This window comes from Raphanus sativus, chromosome 6 (assembly GCF_000801105.2).
Source record: "Raphanus sativus cultivar WK10039 chromosome 6, ASM80110v3, whole genome shotgun sequence".
Lineage (NCBI taxonomy): Eukaryota > Viridiplantae > Streptophyta > Magnoliopsida > Brassicales > Brassicaceae > Raphanus > Raphanus sativus.
The window spans coordinates 14,093,146-14,107,635 of NC_079516.1; the positions used below are offsets into that span (position 1 = coordinate 14,093,146).

At 31.2% G+C, this 14,490-nt stretch overlaps 1 protein-coding gene across 2 annotated transcripts; it reads right to left on the reverse strand.

The window, feature by feature from the left end:
- Positions 1-7,555: 7,555 nt before the first annotated feature.
- On the reverse strand, positions 7,556-8,682 carry LOC108833150 (KID-containing protein 1-like). 2 transcript variants are annotated; one of them, XM_018606586.2, is made up of 2 exons: positions 8,163-8,682; positions 7,556-8,083 (listed from the first exon to the last, which is right to left on the reverse strand). In XM_018606586.2, the coding sequence occupies exons 1-2, from the start codon at positions 8,444-8,446 to the stop codon at positions 7,708-7,710; spliced, it is 660 nt and encodes a 219-aa protein (XP_018462088.1). In that variant the 5' UTR covers positions 8,447-8,682; the 3' UTR covers positions 7,556-7,707. The 2 variants fall into 2 exon arrangements, with proteins under 2 accessions (XP_018462088.1, XP_018462089.1); XM_018606587.2 differs by having other exon boundaries at positions 7,556-8,080; positions 8,163-8,678.
- Positions 8,683-14,490: the final 5,808 nt, after the last annotated feature.

Sequence of the window (14,490 nt, forward strand, 5' to 3'; positions counted from 1 at the left end):
GTTCCGGTCATGCAGTTCGCGATCCGACTTGTTCCAGCTCTCGGTGGTCCAAATCTACACTTCAAAGTTCTAAAGGTAAATTTTGAAACCCTAAAAGAACTCATAATCGAACATGGTTGATTGATAAAGGAATGACCATTAAAATTTTGCAAAACCCCAAATCAAACCCTAGCAAATATTAATAGGTCCAAACCCTTCCATGAGTAAATCGAAACTCTTAAACCAAAAGTTCGATATGAGATTGTTTTACAATTAAAATCAAAACCATAATGGTTTCTGAATCTCAAAACCTCTTTGATCTGAATGATCAAATCGAATCCTTAAACCTAGAAATCGATCAATCCCCTAAAACATAAACATGATCGGTTTCATCCAAAAATATCTAAATTTTTTTTGTGATTCCGACTTGATTTCCTGATCTGATTGTCTAGTTTAAATATTTTTAAGTTGTTCTTGATGTTTTAGAACTGCTTAGAATTGAGAATTACACAAACCCTGATTTTTTTATTATGAAATCCGATTGCAAATAGGTGATTTTCGATTGAAATTGTTAATTTTAGTCTATTTGCTAGATGATTTCCCTGATCAATGTCGAAATTGACTTGAATCATTAGGGATTGATTGAAAATTAATAGAAATTTTCTAGATTGCTAAATTGCAAATTTTACTTTTTCTATAAATTTCTGGTTTTGTGAAAATTGATTTTTTATGGTTTCTGAAAATTTCCAAATTAGTTTTAGAATAATGGAAGTTAGAAAAATTCTAAAAAAAAATTTAGATTGATCTGATTTTTTTTAAAGTCATATAATGACTTTTTAGATCAATGGTTTCGAAAGTTTTTATAAAAAAGTAAAACCTTATATTTTCGAAACCCTAAACCATATTTTCTCTCTCTAGAATCCGATTACTTTTAAATCATCTAGAATCATTTATTTGATCTGATTTATTTTTTTTAGCTCATCTTGATCATATAGACATTGATTGCTAAGGTTGCATCATGAAACAATTTTTTTTTTTTTTTGAGTGATCATATGAGAAAATTGGATTGCTAGATTGAATGGAAAATTGGATTGCATTGCATAAAAATCAAAGGTTGAAAGAAACCAAAGTTGCATTGCTATATTGACTAAAAGAAATAGGATTGAAATGAATAATTTTGAGGTTGAAAGAAACCAAATCACATTGCATAAATAAAAGGTTGAAAGAAACCAGAATGCATTGTTTGAATCCGATTATAAGTCAAATAATAAGACTCTAAAATCTATATTTTCAGATGTCGAATTTGGATTATCCAGCCCTTAATCTCTCTGGAGATAATTATTTAAAATGGGCTATGACCACTGCAATTGTCCTGAAGATAAGAGGACTTGACAGATGTATCATCAAAGGCGAGTATGCAACTGAAAATGAAAAATATGAGGCAGTAACAATTATTCGCCAACATCTCACTGAGGATCTCAGAGATCAGTATCTAAATATTGAGAACCCTCTAGACCTTTGGGCAGAGTTAAAATCCAGATACACAATAGTGTTATTACCAAAGGCTAGGCATGAGTGGATAAATCTCAGATTTCGGGACTTTAAGTCCGTAGATGAATATAACTCAGCTCTAATCAAAATCATTTCTAAATTGAAACTATGTGTGAAAAGGTAACAGATGAAGATTTACTGGAAAAGATATTCCTCACATCTGATCCAAGGGATCTATTGTTACAATATCCATACAGAAAAAAAGGTTTCACCACTTATACGAATTTGATCTCGTATCTATTACAAGTTGAGAAGAATAATGAGATACTAAAGCAAAACCAGTGAGATGAGACTTCCTGAAGCCAATAAGGCTGGAGAGAATAAGGATGAATCCAAAGAAGCCACGTCCAGAATAATAAAAGGAGTGGCCGGCTTATACATTGCCTAAGAATCGAGATTTCGACATTCTGATTTTATGTTATATTTGTTTGTCATTTACGATTTTTTATATATATTAAGAGTTGTTTTAGTTTTATATTATCATGTTTGACATGCTTGATAATTTCTTGATTGATAAATGACAAATGAAAATTTAAAAAATGAGTATAGTAATTAAAAATCATCCGACCAAAGGCATTGCCTAAAAGGGGCATAAATTATTCACCCAAATAAAAGCCTCATTTGAGTTATAAAATTTTGAAAAATGAATGGTTTCCACATTGAACCAATGGGCAAAGGAAATATAAGTTCCTTAAGATTATAAAGTAAAAATCGCCCAAGGCATAAAAATGGTCGAGACTGTACTCCCAACTGATCTAAACTATGCTAAAAGATCAGTATGATAAAGGCAAAAGGCCTAGGTAACCAGATAGGTTGACCACGGAATTTTATACACTTTATGGTATGATTGGACTAGCCATCCAGGTCTTTAAAATTGATGCAAAGATTGATATCGAAAAAAGGCACAAAAGAGTTATCCCATAGAATCTCATGTTGTGTAACATGTACACAAGGGAAATTCAATAGGCTATAATGTTCCAAGCATCTAAAATATTTTTAGCATGTTCATGAGGGGGAGAAATGACACTCCCGTGGTCCATGAACAACATTAAAAATCCGAGTGACATGGTCTATGACCATGATAGAACTTGGCCGAATTCTTTGGGATACAAAGATCACTAGCTAATGCTTGGGAACACATGTATTTACATGTAATAAAAATATGCATCAGGCCATATAAAGTGAGCATAGATATTCCCATCTAAGAATGATAAAGGGTCATGATCCAGACATAGACCATCCTAAGAGATTATGTATAGACCACCACAATAATATGTGCCGTCTAGGATGGAACCTCATAAGAAGATGAGATAAGATTGGGAATAAATGTTGGATATGAGAATGCTTTCTCCCACGATTTTATAAGAAACCTTGAGCCAAATATGGGTGATCAGATTAAGGCAAGGTTTACGGATTGCATGATTAAATCCGATTATCCAACATCAGGGGGAGAAAGAAATAAGCTGGTACAAGTATAAAGAAATGGAATGGTATTAACCATCCTTGTCTTGGCAAGATCCTCGGACCAGAGAATATGATTTAAGACGTCCAAAGAAAGATCATACAAAGCTAGCCAAAAGAATGCCAGACATATTAGACCCGAAAAGAAAAGAAAAAGAATGACTAAGTCATACCAGCTTAAGCACCACAAAATTAATGTCCTAGAAGAGACATAATCAAGTTGCTATAGAGTCTAAAGATAAACCAATATGTTCCATAAGATAAGGAACCTCGGAAATGAAAAGAAAGGTGCATAGAAATGACATATCCGAGATCATAAGGGAAACCAGACCAGACATTGAGATAAGGCTGCGCAGCTAAACATCTAAGGTACCAGACCATGTAGTTTGGGACGCCAAACTGTAAGGTAAATGAAGGTTCTTAGTAAGAATGAAATCTCTAATCGATTAGTTCATGTCTGGAACACAATGGAACACTATTAAAGAAGTGTCGACACGTAAAAGATAAAGATGCATAAGGAAATAGCACTTGAGTTTAAAAGATAAAAGCGAAGATCAGAACCCACGAGAATACAAGAATGCATTCATAGACTAAAGGAAACTTTGGGTGTTCAAAAAAAGATTCAAAGAATCTATAAAAGAGATGGGTGTATTGGCCATATATAGAAACACCATCTGATAAGATAAACCAGTGAAAAATAGGTTTTGTGTGGAAAAGGAAAATAAATCGTGAGACATGGACTAAGGTGTTCATATTCCTATTTAAAGCATTCAAGGAATGGCTTGATTACACAAGGATACTCACAGAGACCAAGGAACAGATTATAAGGAGATGTACTCCTATGTGGTGGATGCTACTACAAATTCGAAAATGATAAAGGTCTGGATATAAGAAAAGAGAAATGTAGTAAGCAGCATGATTGATCACTGGATAAAGATGATAAGAGTATCAGAAAGATGAAAAAAAAATTCTCATAGAATAGTTTTGTTCCTAAGCTATTCATGGACTGAAACAAGGCAGCTGCAAATGATAATGAAAGACTAAGGAAATACTTAGTACAATCAGTCCATAGATCCTTATAGAGGATATTATAATTCCTTGTGTTTATGTTTATATATTTAACCAACCCAAAGAGAGGTTCAATGGTTCAATGATTTCAATGATACAAGTTATCGATTGATTTTGGACAGAATATGATGGGACTAGAAATCATAGCCGTGTATGAGTTGAGATCAGCAAGCCACAATTACATGGTGTAATGTGAGATGGTCGCAGGGGAAGGCAAAGAGAACCATTAATTCTCATGCCAAAGACCATCCGACTCCATACTTCCCAATCGTCCATAAGAATAACCAAAAGTAGTGTGGTGAATTGGTTCAGGCAAATTATAAACCATTGCTGTACAATTAGCCAATAAATCCGAGTGTATACTTGTGAATTGATTGATGTACAACATGAATCGACCAGATCGACCAGCATATGTAATGCAGCTAATGGAAAGATCGACCAGCATATGGTAGTAACATAAAACGTGTGGTCAAATACCAAATGAAGTATATGGGACTAATGAATGTCTATACATCAGTAAAGAAAGAAAGGAACCAATCATCATAAGAGTGGTCGAGGTTTATGGTCCGACCAAGTTCCACCAAAGTATAAGGTGGACCACACCATATAATTGCAGTATCATATCCGGACCATATCATTATATCAGGCTGCAATACCTTAGCCATGTATGAGTATATTGGCGTGTGATGACAAGGTCCATGACTTAACATGTATATTTTCAAAAACATAGCATTATCCACGACAAAATGAAAGAAGTCATGAGACATCATCCAGAGATAGTGATCAGAAGAGTCAATAATAAAATGAAAGTGTCCACGGTATGGCAAAGCCATGAGACTAGAGGAACCGTGGGACATGAGAAGACCTGCGAGAAAGATTTAATCGCAGGATAGAGGTACATTCAAGTACTGGTCGAGTACTATCCGAGTACTAATTGAGCATCATCCATCCGACCAGAACATGAAGCCATTGTCGAGTGGTCAGCATCAAAGGAGCATGTCTTGACCATGTCCAAATGAAGTTCCAGAAGGCCGGCGAAATTACAAAATATTACAAGAAGCTCATCGACCAGATAGGAATGCATCGTCCAAAGATCTTCAGTGATGCATTCATCAGGGGGAGTTTCATGTGTTGTACTCTTTTTCCTTATCCAAGGTTTTGTCCCACTGGATTTTCCTGGAAAGGTTTTAATGAGGCAACATCAAAAGCATGAATGAACCCTGAACCGGATGTGTCGATCAAGGGGGAATGTTATATACCGATATGATCGACATATTCAGTTACGATACTTATCACTTCCTTTCTTAGTGTTTATCTTATATTATAGATAACTACACGACTTATGTATATATATGATTGTTTGGTCAACGATAATAATAAGCTTTTCCGTTTATTTCACAACAACTTTTAATTTATTTTGGAGTAAATATGCTGAAAACTATTTTTAGTTTGATTAGATGAAAATAGAGTTAACTCAGCATAATTTTTTCTACTCGATTTTAAGGCTAAAGATGTTATACAGTCCCAGACTTAAAGGAAGAAGGACAATTAATAGTTACAAAGAGAATTAATTGGTATTTAGAATATACCCCCTAGAAAAGCTTTGGTTGTGATTCAGTAGTATTCAACGTATGAAGGGTCATCAATGTGGGTACATGGTTTAGTCGTTAGTTTTGTAATTTTGGGTCAGAAAAAATTCTGTTTGTTTGCCCTTACTGATGAATATTCGGTTTGAGTTCTGATGCGTTAGTTAAATACTTTCCAATATAAACCTATTTGTATTCTCTTAGCAACTTTGATCCGTAAAATGCATCATAAGCATTTCAGTTTTGATGATAATATATCAAATACTAACATGAATCATACGATACATGTGATGGTCAAGTAAGTGTTATCAATCTCTTAAACCTTTTTTCAAGTTCAAAGTGACTTAATCTTAACATCTTACCAAAAAAAAGGAGTTCAAACTTACCTTTCTTCGGAAAATATAAATATAAACCTTTCTTTTAGGAATAAATAAGTAGCCTAATTGTGATGGGTACCATATGCTACTCAACCTACATTTTTATATCTTACAAATATCAATGTATGGCTTCGAATGATACAAGTTTGTGGTGGCTTTCCAACGAGGAAGTTTGTCCACGCACATGAGAGTTCCTATTAACTTTAACACTACAAACACAAATGGCACGACACGAATTTAGTACCACGTGTTCGTAAGAGTCCGTATAGCCTCTTCTTTCTTTTTCCGAACAGCTGTCGGAAAATAAGATCTAAAATAAGATTAGCAATCGCTGTTGTAACAAAGAAGAACAAAAAGAAGACTAGGGTGAGGGTGCACATTGTTTCAGCAACAACATTTATTTTCCTGGCCCTCAGCAATTACATAATTAGAAAGTTGTTGTCTTTTTATTTATTTTATTTTTTAACTATTATATTTATTTATTCAAGACTGAAGATAATGTTTTATTTATTTATTTTATTTTGTAATTCAAAAATAATTACATCTTCTTAATATATAATCATTAAATATTTGCTGACAAAAAAATTGTTAAATATTTTTAAATAGTTGGTATTTAATTATATTTTTATGATATTTTATTTATTTCTGGTGTCAAAAAGTTTAAATAAGCTTTATACATTTTAATCCTGTATCAATTTTTAATTATCTAAAGTATAGTTAATTAAATTAAATAATATGGTAAATTACATAAGCCGACATAATATACATAATTTCTTCGTAAACAGAAAATCCAGAAATGGATAACATAAATCCAAAATCCAAACAAGAAAACCAAGACTTAACGACCGTAAAGTTTACAAAACGATCCAAATAAAATGGGTAAAAAATTTGATCTCAAACAACTAAAATCAACCGGCATAAATGAAGCTAAGGTAATTGTATAGTTTCCCTAAATTAGAAACGTACCAAAAACATCCATAAACATCCAAAACATATTTTCTCAAAAAAAAAAAACATCCAAAACATATGAAGAGAATTACACAATGATATGAATATCTACACAAAGTTTTCAATTCCGATGTTGAAATAAGAATTACCCACTAAATGTTAAAAACAAATGGACACAACTCGAGATTCCCACTCTGGTTGACAAGACTACCTGAAATACCACAACAAAGAGAGAAACAAACTTTGGAAGCAGAGGAGAGAATCACTAGGACAACTGGACAAGATAAAATGGTCGCATTGCAACACAACTGAGCATCAAACCAATCCTTTTTTTTAAAGCATCAAACCAATCCAGAATCAGGAAACACTGAAGAAAAACAAGAACTGAAAGGAATGAGAAGACACTCGCAAAATCATTGATACCGTACTAAACAACTATATTGTACTGTCACAACAGTCTTTAAAACATCTACCTAGCATAGGAGACTCAAATATTGACTAGTCCTTCTAAAATAAAATAAATATAAATATGTGAGAATCGATAATGTGGAGATGAAAAAAGGACAAGAAACAGGTAAGCAGAAAGAAAGGAACAAACACTAGTTAATTTCCTCCAGTCGACATAATTTATAATTAATTTCCCGAATTAATAAAAAAGATAACATTAATTCGCTCCACCAAATAAAAGTTATAATAAACTATGAACAAAGAAAAAAAAATCATGAATGCATTATTGATCACTCATCATCTTCATCTTCTTCTTCTTCTTCCTGCAGATCTGAAAGAGCAAAACAACTCATAGACTTCAATGCTCTGTTCTTGAACGATGGTCTCCTTGCAACAACACCTCCTCCTCGCTCTTCATCGCTCAGATCTCCATCGTCTCCCTCTTCCACACCGTCGTCATTATCATCTTCATGGACAGGCAAAAGAGGCATAGACTTAGGGTTCTGCCATGAGTAGAACGACTTTCTTGCCAACTTGTTGTAGATCTGTAACCTTCTTTTCTTATTCAGTGGATTCTCTTGCTTCGGCACTTCTTTCACACTCCCTATCTCTCCTAAGTTCCCAAACGACTTTGATTTCCCTTTGTAATGACTCGATAAACCTCTTCTTGATTTAAAATCAAGAACTCTAATAAGTTCTTTTTTATTCACTAACATTTTTAGTTTTAAAATAAAATGAAACTTACTTGCTTGGGAGAGAATCTTCCAGAGAGCTCAGTGAAGCTAACCCTAGCTCTTCATCATTGTCTTCTTCGCTATCTTCGTCTTCTTCACTATCTCCCGGAGTTCCGATCGATGATGAACTTTCCGACGAGTAATCCACCGTCCGTCCTGACCATACTCCGCTTCCTACACGGCTCAAACCGCTTCCCTCATCGTTTAGCGTATCACCGGAATAGGAGGAGGAGGAGGTATTCTCCGTCGCCGGTAGATCGCTTTCTATTGAGAACGTTGTTCCTCCTCCTGCCATCACCGTATCTTCAGATCACCAGATCAGGACTTTCTTACCGGTTTGGTCGGGTTCACGGTTTGAAGATCTTCACTTCTAAGTTTCTGTCTCAACAACTTCTTGGTCGGATCATCAAATCAAATCAGAGACTCATAGAATAGTATGAAGTAATAGCAATGGTAGAAGAGAGAGAGAGAGAAAGGATAAGGTTTTTGTTTACTTAAAATTTTAGTCGAAGGAAGTAGATAAAGTCGATAACTGTATAATATATAGTATTGTAAGATTATTTTATACATACAACTGTAGATTAAGGCCTCTTGGTCCAAGTTGTCGTTTTTGGAAAAAAAGGTTCCCACTGATATAATATAAAGTTATAAAAGAGAGGGAGAGAGAGAGGCTACATGGCATACAATATATGAGTTTTATTTACGCAGAAACCCTCCCATTATTTAATGTTATTAAAACAATCTAAAAGAGTGGTTGAGTGACTAAGATAAAAAAAGGGAAGGAATAATTCATTGTGAGAGTATTTGAGCATGTATTGCATACATATCATATATCAATTCAACTGAAATTATTATCCAACAATTTTTTTAAGTAAATTATAATACAACAATATAAACTAATCCTGTGGAGCTTTAACGTTTTGTTTTCTTTCTTTTCGAAATAAAATATTCTCGCTTACAACAGTATATTTAGAATCTTTTTATTAATGTCAAAATCTATATACGTAAAGACTGACCCTACACAAAATTTAGATATATTTATGGTAAGATGCCAATATGAGGCATCACCAGTTCCATGCCACCCTTGGATATTCATATCGTTTTGGAGAAAAACGTGGTTAGTACTAGTTAAAAGTGATAGGTAAAGATCAGAGCAGGGGGACCAATGAAATGAGGTTGAGGTATAGAAGACTAGAGCATTTTTTTTAAAGATGCTATAGAAGACTAGAGCATCTTAATATTATATCTTTCTTAATTTTAATTTTAATTCTAATTCTTAAGCTTTTTTCCACTCGTTGGCGGAGAATCACCCTCGGATGTCCACACGTCTATCTCTCTTCTCGATTTAACTTTTGATTTTCTTTTTGTATATCTTAAACTTTTTATTCTAGGAATCAAATGTTAAACTTATCCTAGACTATATTTGAGAAATGATTTTTTAAATTTTGCTTATGTGTCATCTCTACAAAGACTCTCACCAAAAAAAATATGACATGGCGCACTTAAATAGATGACATGGCTTGTGAATAAGATGCCATGGCTTATGAATACTTAAAACCCTAACATTATATCTAGGAGATATATATATACGAGTTGCCGTAAAAAAAAGTAATATATATACGAGTCTTGTATAAAACGTATTACGTCAATTACATAAGTCTGTCTTCTAAACATAATACTGTCTCACGTATATGGCGATGACTCATGATGATGATAAAAAGTCTCACGTATTTGTACATCTTTTCTTTTCTTTTTTTGGTCACACACTTTTTTGTACCTCTAAAATCTAATCTAATTGATAAAATATGTTTTATGCCTTCAATCAAATTTCTTCATGAGCAAGTTAAATCTAAGTCTTTTATATATGATTTGAGAATTGATTTTGACACATGTACTTTTTACAATCAGTTTCACAAAAAAATATGACATACGTACTAAAATTGATGACATGGCTTCCAAAAAAAATATGACATGAATGATTTCATTGAATATTGATTTATATTTTTGATAAAATTTTTAGAAGGTGATAATAACTCATACATTACATTTAATAGTGATATTTAATTTGGTAAACTTTTTTTAAATATGGTTATATCTTATACATCATCTATAAAATAAATATATTCATATACAACATTAAAAATTTCGAAATATTATTTTATTTTATTTTCTATAATAATATAATTTGTATTACTAAAACTTTCAAAAATTGCTACAACTTAAAAATATATATTTTTAATCGTAAAATCATTAGTTTCATATATATCTAAACTTTTTTATAAATATTGTTTAGTTTATATTTTTTTATAATTACACAATTGTATATCATTTTGTTAGTTTTATACAAATTGATTTAATATATTGAAACAATATAAATAGATAGAAAATACTATCTAAGATTATAATTTAAATATATACATATATATTCTTCAATATATTTTTAAATAAAAAAATTATTTTATCTTAATTTAATATTTAACTAAATCACATCTATATTTAAATATTGGTTAAAATAATAAATCTATAATATTTTATAAAATTTAACTTTTAAATATAAATTAAATTTTGAAAAATTTCTTACTGCACATAGTGCAGGAAGACACCTAGTTTATTATTAAAGAAAGAAAAAAGAGAAGGCGTATTGGTTTGGTTGGCTAAACTTTATAGAAAGGTTAACTATCATGCATCCACCCAGAATCTCATGTTCTATATATACCAAATTCTACCTATTAATTATATGAAACTGAAACAACTTATCTTTTATGAACGATCTTAATATTTGCAAATCAATTAGACTAAAAGTTCAATCTAGGGGATGACCAGATTAAACTATAAACCAAAAATAAAAACAATAGTCTTTTTCATTTATAGCACACAGACCAATTATTGTTCTTATGCTCAACTCAATAAACCAATTAATAACACACCAACACCAGAAGTTAGAATAAAAATAAAGAAAATAATAATGGCCTGTGTGGGTTTGTGTACCAAGCCATATCATAGGGAAAGGTTCTGAAGCTAATATAGTTGTGGCCTAGTGGATGTTGGATTATGATGTGTGCTTATCAAAAGTGAGATCATTTGACTTATTGTAGAAAATTTTTATACAGTATAAACTAGAATGTTATTAGCTCGGGATGAATGAGATACAGAAGAGTCAGAAGTGCTAATGGAGTAATGGTAGGAAACGAGGGTTTGTTTCTACTTTATTTGAAAACTAATTATAAACGCAGTGTTTTCAACATTGATTTCAAAAAAAATTATGAATTAAGTATTTTCTAATACTAAATGCATTTCTTTTTTTGTGAAACTGATTATATTAAAGCAAAGAAAATAGGTTCTCTCTTTCTTTTTTAAAGAGAGAAAACTCTCTCAACCTCCCTCTTAACACCTACCAAATCTTTCGGAGGGATTGAGAAGAGTTGAGAGCTTTTTCTTGTTTTGTGTAATATGGTCGGTCTTATGATCGATTCCTATCCTTCCGGTTGCGGAATTTTGTTTCGCTAGGCGAATTTTTGTTGTTGTTGTGCTTTTCAAACAAAATCTGATCTTGTTCATCAAGTTTACATTTTCTCAGATTTAGTTTGAAACTAATAAAGTTTCCGATTTTAAATCGGATTTCATGAAGTCCGATGATCGGATCTGATAGCAGCTTTCGGTGATTTTCACTTCCATCCCATCTGATTTCGTTTAAATTGATGAATCTTCTTGTGTTATGGAGGTAACTTCATGCTAGCTTCATCAGTCAATCCTTAGTGGGACTGTTTCAAATGTCTCCGTGCTTAGTTCATCGGAGACGGCGGCATGTTATCCATCATTAGAAGAAGAAGATTGAATAAGGATGAAGAAGGCGACAAACGAGAAGCTGCTAGAGTTGTGGTCAGAGAACTACGCCTTGAAGAAGATCGCTTTAGCTTAATCGTAATCCTTAGTGGACGATTAAGATATCATAGAGGACGATTCAATTGAGGCGGAGAAGTAAGGGTTGAATCAATTTGAGTTTCACGGCGGAAAAGCTCTCTGGTGATCGGCGGAGGAGCGTCGCGGAAAAAAGTTTGGATCCTTGCATGATGGACGCGTATCACAAAACGTGGCAACCGATCTCACAAACAGAGCACGTGCATTCAAGTCGGTGGATAGAAAAGCAATTATAATTTTGTTTTTTCTTGTTAACCTTTGCTGGGCTTAAAATTCAAACAATCTGGCCCAACTTGTAATGGTCTTTTGACCCTTTTCATTTCTATGAAATGAAGAAGTAGACAAACAAAAAAAAAGCAAAGAAAATAAAATATAGTATGGTCTCAGGCCCAAAACACTAGTCCACTGAGACGAAACAGAGAGAACCCTTTAGGATTGATTTTGCCAGACAATCGGTTTAAAAGTTTTGCAATCGCGGGAGAAAAGTGAAAGAAATATCGACGAAGGCAGACGAGATTTGATGAATATCTTTGACGATTCCAAAAATCTTTTTGCTCTGCATGTTGTTGTTAATTGCTCTAATGAGCGTTGTGTTGTTAGAGAGCATCTTGATCTTAGGGAAACCGAGATTCACTGCTGCGATGATTCCAAGGCGAAAAGCGAGAGCTTCCGCGACAAGTGGAGAGGCGAAGAAGTCCTGAGTGCTTGATCCATTATTTTTATATTTATATTCTACATAAAATAACTAATAGAATACAATTTATAAAAATCGAAAGAAGGATTTCAAATTCTTATATAAAACATTATATTGATATATAAATTAATTTACTATATATTAAATGAGAAGTTATTTAAGTGGTTTTCGCTTAGATGTCAATCATATAGAGAGTTCAAGAAATATTATTATAGTCCGATTGGTTGAATAAGTTTTAATTTTTAATTATTTTAACTGGATTTAGAATAAAAGTTAAGTCTAGAACTAATCAAAATCATTTATCAAATAATCTAAACGATATTATAGATTATTATTTATGGTAACTGTTTGTCAAAATTACAGAAAGTGTAATAATGTTTGATTAATTCTTTTTATATTTATATACTACATAAAATAGTTAATAAAATACAATTTATAGAAATCAATACAATGATTTCATATTCTTATATAAAATATTATATTCATATATAGAGTATTATAGTTACGAGTGTCTTATAATGTCCATATTTGTCTTATAATCTTTTTTAAAAATTATAAAATTATCTATAATGGCTTACAACATTATTTTATTATAATTTTAAATTATTTATGAGATTTTATAAAATATTATAAAAATAAAAATCCTCCTAATATATTAAACGAGAAGTCACTTAATTGATTTTTTTACATGTTGATCATTTGTGAAGTCTTAACAAAATTGTTACAATTTGTTTGGTCGATAATTTTTAATTTTTATTTATTTCAGTTTAGATTTTAAAATAAAAAATATAGAACCATTTTTTGATAAAAATAGAGAACCAACTAATATCACTTGCCAAATAATATAAATTATATTACAAATAATTAATTATAGTAACTAATTGTTGAAATTATATACAGAATAATAACTTTAATCAATTTTTTATATTTATAAACTACATAGTGTAATAACCGATTATTTTATAATTTTAATTAGATCTAAAATAAAATGTATGTCTAATTATTATCACTTTGCCAAATAACCTAAATGATATTAAAATAATAATTTATGGTAGCTAATTTTCAAAATTATAGAAAGTGTTATAATGTTTGATCAGTTCTTTTAAATTTATCTACTCTATAAAATAATGAATAGAAAACAATTTATAGAAATATGATTTCATTTCATATAAAAATATTGTTGTATCTATAATAATAATTATTAATATTTTATAATGTTCATATATGTTTTATAAATAATTATGCTTTAAAGATTAGACGGATTATATTTAACGGAACATGTGAGAACTTTGATTTAACAGTATTTTGCATTTAAATCAAATAATATAATGAATAAGATAATGTTGTGATTGGAAAAAGTTCAAGATACCTTTTTGGTTCATTGATTGTATGATTGTATTATTATTTAGAGGGAAAATTAAATATTTGGCAAAAAATATGTAAAATATTAGGAAATTATTAGCAAAAATTAAATAGAAAACGGAAATAATAACGAGAAAAATAATAAAAGTCTAAAGAAGATGCATAATATATGTTGGAAAAGTTAATATGCTAATTATATATATAATTTCACAAACATTTACTACTAATATATTCATCAGTTATTTTTACATCAAATTTATCATAACTTTACAACATTATATACATAATATTATATGAACTTTTATTTGTACATATGTTATTTTGTACAATACTTTTTTATAAATTAGTATGTGACATGTGCCACA